A 6,975-nucleotide genomic window follows, 5' to 3' on the forward strand; every position below is an offset into this window, starting at 1 on the left:
TAGTCGTGAAATAGCACTATTTTCCCGTTTTTCCGTTGTACACTCTAGGTATTATCCGCTCTTGCTAAAACGTCTTACTATTTCACTACACCTTTCAAATAGAAAAATTGTCTTATACCCAACATGAACTATATATGTCAGAAACATTGGCAACAGGGTAGCATATTACATGAGGAAATAATCTAGGACTTTACGAAAGAAGCTATTTGGTAAACGCACTATTGTAAAACTATTGATTCCGAGTCAAGCAAGTGATCATCGACGCCAATAGGGGGCAGCACGTTCCAATTTACACAGTTGCCAGCGAATTATATTCTTGATTTATCATGTACAAGGACCTAGTCAACTCATTTTGCCTTTGGGGTGGAAGGGCAAAGCCACGCATGTTTGATATTCTGATCAGTTGACGGTGGGCAGTTCGTTATTGGCTATTGACTACCTAAAGTATCTACTTTGGTGGGGGGGGGCAACTGCTTCTCTCTACCCTGTTATGGCCCTAATGTACACTCACGTACTTGTACAGTTCGGGGAGCTGACGGCTGTTTTTGTGGGCTATGGGCATCTTTTTATTAAACTGTTCTATCTCAAGGTAGGTGATGGGTTTGACACAATGTGAACTTGGGACTCCACTGATGTCACTATGGTTCAAAATTAAACACCCAGGAAATGCACGCATAGCCAGTCAGAATTAGTGTACATTTCGTTTATACGAGATAAAAACACGACGAACATTTTGCACAATGGGAGGATTTGCAAAACCACACCTACTTTTTAACAACATTGTTCATGTGGGTCAAACGGGAATACGTACACAACATGGGATAAACGAGAAGCCCACAGAAGCAAAACCAGGTAGTGCACCTACGGCAGTTTAATGCCGCGAAATTTGTCCAATTCTCATCGGCACCACGGAAGCAAGGAGAGCAACAATGGCACTTGCCGTTTGATGATCTAGAAAGGGACGGGGCCTCCCATTAGTATGGTATAGTATACAGTACTCACATGAAGCCATTCTCACGCTCAGCTTTCTCTAGTATGCGCCTGACTAGTGGTCCCAGCCTGCGGAAGAACAGATGGCTTTCTGGCTTGGCCGAGAGTCCTGGCCCCTTCGCAGCAGCATATTCCTTGCAGAGTAGCTCGGACGATTCGTACCCTGCACGCGAGTAACGTACTTGAATTATGCACAAGTTGAAAAGACACCAAGGAATATATCTACATTCGTACATTACGTGAGCAAACATACCTGAATTATACATAACAGTTGAAAAGATCAAACTCCACGACAGATGGCGCTCTCGCTCTGGCTCAATTCTACCACTGCCACAAGCTGATTTCCGTAAGAATTTCTTACGCTTTTTTACTATAAGTTTTACAGCGACCCCGTTACTCCTGTCCTATGTAATACGGTGTTTACTTATAAAAGCTGCAAAGATAATAAAAGTCGGACCATTATTTCATGAAAAATATTTTATAAAATAGTGATACGAAATAGTGCGCCCGTTTACTACTTTCAAATCATTACGCTGTTTACTAAACTAAGTTCACGTATTTATCATGAATTTTCGGGATGCTTATCAATATACCTAATTCTCAAACATTGTCTTTGATACATTTTTGCGTATTCAGCTTAAAACATCTAAATTTGTCCACCAACAAACATGCAAATCATAGAAATTTCTAATGTTTTGTTTGGCGGCGACTTCGCGGCCGTTGGCTTGCCATTTGCTGGATTTCCCCGGAGCTCCGCCCACTATAAAAATAGTGCTAGCATTGTGGCAGTGGTATATCCTGAGTGTGGGAAGGGGGCGCTGCATGCAGTTTGTGAAAAGATATCAATGGATATATAGGTCTACATTCATAACCTGCATGTGCAAACATGCCTGAATTATCCACAATAGGTAAAAAAAAGCTAACTGCAGCTTAATATCAAAATGTCTAACTGCAAAGGCCACATCACACCTGAATGGTATAGAAATGTACTACCAAAGAGCTAGTTAGAAATTTAGAGTTTCAGTTCCATACGCGTGATGTGGTTTTAATTGTGATGGATTGTGAAACGTAAAGCACAGATGCACATCAATCTCTGTGACATAGCCGAGATTAGATATTGATACGAAACCGGCTGTATTGATACGAGGCGTATGGTGTGGCGAATTTACTCACTGCGGAAGACGTTGCACTAGCAACAGCTAAACTTGTTGTATACATCACGTGACAAAGTCGTTCGATATGAAGCACGCATTTTTAAACAACTGAACTAACACTTCAATGCTTGCTTCATGGCACTGACAGCACTGCCACCCTGGTCCTGAGCAAGTAGGTTTTCTCCCATGTAGGTGTATGCCTGAATACCAACAGAAATCAATACATCAGGATTACATAACATTAAAAATTTTATTGAATCAATCCACATATTTCCCCTAGAATGCTAATCGCCATGAATAAACAAAATATTCTGCTCTGCGACAATTAAATTTCTCAGGATTTCATCGAGCCGAGTTGATCATATAGTAATACAGCATAATATTTAATTATTCGTTTGGCAATAATATTCTTTTAAATGCTCCCATCGTTATGGCCTTATACATTGAAATGAATCTGACCGAGGTAAAAGATCAGCTTAAAAGAAAGACGTAATATGTACGTACGAAATGCTTCGCTACTCACATAAGCCTGGTAAATAGCATGCTTCAGCTGTAAATATATCTTCCACTTTCCAAAAACGGGATCCTCTAACGTCTGAAGAGAAACTAGCGCAGACTGAAATATCTTCGAAGTTTCGTTCGCCAATGCTGACGTCAATGACGCTGCATGTTTCAGCTCAATAGCTCTTGCAACTGTCACTGAAAAACAGGCAATAGCACGGCACCCCTTTACAATATCACGTGTGTTATCGTTTGTCAATGCAGGTACCCTGATTGCATTACAGGATGACCTAGCCAGTCTGAGAAACACCAAATGAATCATTGTGCAGAGAGCATTGACTGACCTATCTGCCTATAGCCATTGACAGGTAGCTCTAGAAAATCAGCATTGTAACAGTAGCGGTCTTCAAATATTTTGCTCAGACGGACAGATCAATGAAACACTTACAAAAAATGTATCATTGGGGTTTAGAGACTGACAGCTCATTTAAAATCTCACATAGTTTGGCACAGCATCCTCCCTGATTACGCAATTACAGGAACCAGCAGCAATGATGCTGTACCTTCCTGTGCCTCAGCTACAGACTGATGCATGTATGCATCCAGGATCCTGGAATCCAGGTCTGCTCCTGGAGCTGTGACCATTTCCTGTTGCAATAACTTCCCCTTCTCATCCTGGAAACGTACAGGCATTGGTAAAATGCTTTCCGAACATCTTTATTGGTAATAAATTAAGTGAAACATTTTTATTTATGAATTGAATTGAATACGCATACCTAATAATCATACAATTATTAATTAGATTTATAATAGTGAAGTATCATGTGGCAAGCTACATGAGGGTATAGGAAAGGTCTATCCAACCGAGGCAAATTTTCCAGTTAATATTTACATAAAATATTACCACATCTTAATAATTTGAATTTGATAATATACTAATCGTAGCACCATTACCTTGACCAACTGAAATACTCCAGCCGCTTTTCGGAGACATTTATGCACATCCTTTGCTTCATCCATAGAAATTCTAGATGTGTATAAATAAACAAAACTAATGACTTTAAGAACTGTTACACTTGCAAGCACTCACAATGCAAGTCTATTGTTCAAATGCTCCCAAATTTAGGAATTTATGCGGTTAGCATGCAATCAACTCGCTGTGTGCATCTGCATCATTGCTTTATGAACTCTTACCCATCCTTTCCTGCAACTACTGCTGCATGTTTTGTATACCAAAGGCCTATATTGACGAGAATGCAGCAAAAGTCAAATATTGCATCTTGCTGTTCTCTGCAATTTTAAAATAAATTCTTAGTTAAGAAAGTACGATGACATCACGAGTTAAAAATTCAGATATATATTTGTCATTAGACTGGCACAATTAAAATTTTAATCACTTATAATGTTACATCCAATTTCAAGCCATAGTTGGATGGTTAAAAGTTTCCATGTTTCCAGACACAACTAGAAACAGGGGTCAAAATTAGCGGTATCCCGATATCCGTGGGATCGTAGATTCTTGTGTTGGATACCAAATTTCAATACACCGGTTGACAGTTTAACACTGCGCATGCGCTAAGCCTAAGGTCAAAGGTCGGAAGGAATTTTCCGTCCCAGAATTGCGAGTAAAATGCGCGAACAATGGCGTTAACGTGTAGTGTGAAGGGCTGCTCAAACGGATTGTATTGGCTTAAGAAAGACTTTTAGAGCATGCATTGACCATAAATTAAATGTATCAAGTGTCATGTCACTCAGGTCATCCATTATCGGTGCTCTATTCCCTGCTACGTGCACTGTTCTTCGACTCAACGGTGAGTGACCTGCGTATGCAAGGCAGATAACGCATCAAGATAAACAACATGGCGGAGTTTACTCGCACATCCGGGCTCTCGTGGAGATGCGAAACTACTGGCGCAGAACACAGGCGCGGAACTGTCAATCGGTGTATGCTTGGTATCCCACCAGGATAGTAAAAAAAAATCTTTAAAATCAGGATGTGTATACATTGTATCAAGCGAACCAGACAATGCATCTAGACAATACGTCTGCAGTGTACTTGTCTGTTGCTATGCTGTGTTGTTTTCTGTTTTTATCTAATATTAATTACATATTATCATTTCAATGCTATTATTTGCATATTTAGATTTGTGATACAAATTGTTGAAGTATTCTATCCAAAATGGTCAAGATCTTTGGGTGGGGATGCAGATTTGATACCTGGTATCCCGAAGTGGTCTAATAAATTAAGATTTTGACCCTGAACTGGAGTTGTATCACTACTGTTTCCCCGTGATCTGTTGAATGACTATCTCCCTGTTAAGGCCGTAGAGGTAGGGTAAAGTTAATAAGTCAAGCCCAAGGTTTGTTACAACAATTCATCTGCCTAAGTGTGCAGTATGTTAATTGGTTGCTTAGGGTTTCCCGTTAGCCGAGCCCCTTCTCCCCAGATGTTGTAAGGCTATACGAGTTTGCTCGTGCCTAGGTCATTAGGGGGCAAGTTATAGGCTGGAAACGGAAATATGGAGAATGGTTCATGTCCCGAAGGTCATGTCAATAAAGGTTTGCAGTGAACTCTGGGTTTCGGTTATGTGACCCCTTCCAAGGGATGTGTGAAGTTATTACAGTTTGCGTGCTAGCCGTCCTTAGGGGCGAAGTTATTGGCCGGGAAGGATATGTCAGGTCAATAAAGTCGCGTGCCTGTTCTTGGGTACGTGAACCTGTCTCCGCCAGATGTTGTTAGGTATACCTAAGTTTGGTGCGCGTAGGTCCATTTAGAGGCGAGTTTACTAGAGCTGGAGGCGGAATTGATAGGTAGGTAACAGTCAAATTAAGGTAGTGCGGTGACTTAATTTAGGTACGCTGTCCTACAGAAACCAAAGAGACACAAGCCCAAACCCAAAAAGACAACACCACCGGACGATTTCTCCCAAGATGTTTAGCTCTATACAGTTTCGTAGGTAATGGTAATTAGGAGGCGTGCCGGTTACTAGAGCGAAGGCAATATGTTAAGGTCAAGGAATAGGTCAAAATATGAAGGGCGCATTAACTGGGTTTGCGCTACGCTGCACACCTTCTCCCCAAGATGTGTAAGTATACCAAGTTTGGTAGCGCTAGGTCAATTAGGGGTCGAGTTATAGTGCGGAAGGGAAAGTGTCTGCGGCGGCGCCGAGCGGCTGGACAGACATGAAACCATAGTATCCGCGCCGACTTCGTCGCGGGGGATACAATGACAAACTTTGAAACCCAACCAGAATCTAGTCTCAATTATTGCACGTGATGCCGAACAAAAAACACAGCAAAAATACTTCAATTAAACATACTTACACAACACTGAGGCCAAGCATAGAGTTGGTCCATTTAAAGTTTACAGCATATCGCAGTTTGCTCTCTCCCCCTGCCCCGTCACTGGCAGTAATAAAACCCTCCAGCAATGACAAATAGCCGGTGATAGCTGCTTCCATGACTGTCACATCCTGGCTGGTATCCGGGAATAACTCTAGCAGTTTTGTTCGTGCTGCTCGTATGTCACTATATATTTATAAGGTGAAAGAACTGTTTTAATAAAAAACCCAACATTTTGTGTTTGAGTAATGTTATACATTGCACTTGCACTGTGTACACTAGTTCAGTGTTTCCTGATATAGTCCCACACAGTTATAGGAAGATAAAAGGAGTGGATGGCTTAATTTCATGACTGATGGGTGCACAACACTCTACCCACAGGCACTTGAAGAGTATCAACTGTAAACATACGCCGCCGCCATTGCGCGTACACGTACACATAAATATAGAGTGTATATTTATATATTTATATATTTATATATTTATATACTCTATATTTATGTGTACGTGTACGCGCAATGGCGGCGGCGTATGTTTACAGTTGATACGCTTCAAGTGATATTTATATATTTATATACTCTATATTTATGTGTACGTGTACGCGCAATGGCGGCGGCGTATGTTTACAGTTGATACGCTTCAAGTGCCTGTGACTCTACCCGTTTTGCCTCAACAGTCACAGTGTCAGCTAGACCAGCCAGACTGACACCACTTCCACTACACTCTACAGGAAGCTACGGGAACACTTCTGTAGCAGGAGAAAAAGAGCTGCACAGTACACGGGTACAATGTGTGCAAATTACCGAACAGCCACGTTTTACAGTATTTCTGGTTTAGCTCTAGAACAATAGCCCTTGTTCGCCACATACCTGTTACGTTAACGTACACGACATTGGCGTTACTTTTTTAGCAGGGTTCGACACTAACGCTAGTCCATTAGTCCGAGACTAGTAAAAAATCAGAAGGACTAGTAGATTCCCATAGCCGT

General features: G+C 41.3%; 1 protein-coding gene across 1 annotated transcript in view; it reads right to left on the bottom strand.

The window, feature by feature from the left end:
• LOC106810832 (BRO1 domain-containing protein BROX-like) overlaps nt 1-6,975 on the bottom strand; it is an 18,747-nt gene that overhangs the window by 6,192 nt on the left and 5,580 nt on the right. Inside the window, exons 2-8 of the mRNA XM_014814290.1 lie at nt 5,970-6,173; nt 3,840-3,935; nt 3,600-3,672; nt 3,209-3,320; nt 2,668-2,843; nt 2,263-2,344; nt 1,003-1,153 (exon numbers count right to left, since the gene is read on the bottom strand). Of these exons, the coding sequence (XP_014669776.1) occupies nt 1,003-1,153; nt 2,263-2,344; nt 2,668-2,843; nt 3,209-3,320; nt 3,600-3,672; nt 3,840-3,935; nt 5,970-6,106 (827 nt within the window). The 5' untranslated portion in view covers nt 6,107-6,173. The remainder of the gene's footprint in view (nt 1-1,002; nt 1,154-2,262; nt 2,345-2,667; nt 2,844-3,208; nt 3,321-3,599; nt 3,673-3,839; nt 3,936-5,969; nt 6,174-6,975) is intronic.

The sequence above is a fragment of the Priapulus caudatus genome, unplaced genomic scaffold (genome assembly GCF_000485595.1).
Source record: "Priapulus caudatus unplaced genomic scaffold, Priapulus_caudatus-5.0.1 Scaffold477, whole genome shotgun sequence".
Taxonomy (NCBI): Eukaryota; Metazoa; Priapulida; class Priapulimorpha; order Priapulimorphida; family Priapulidae; genus Priapulus; species Priapulus caudatus.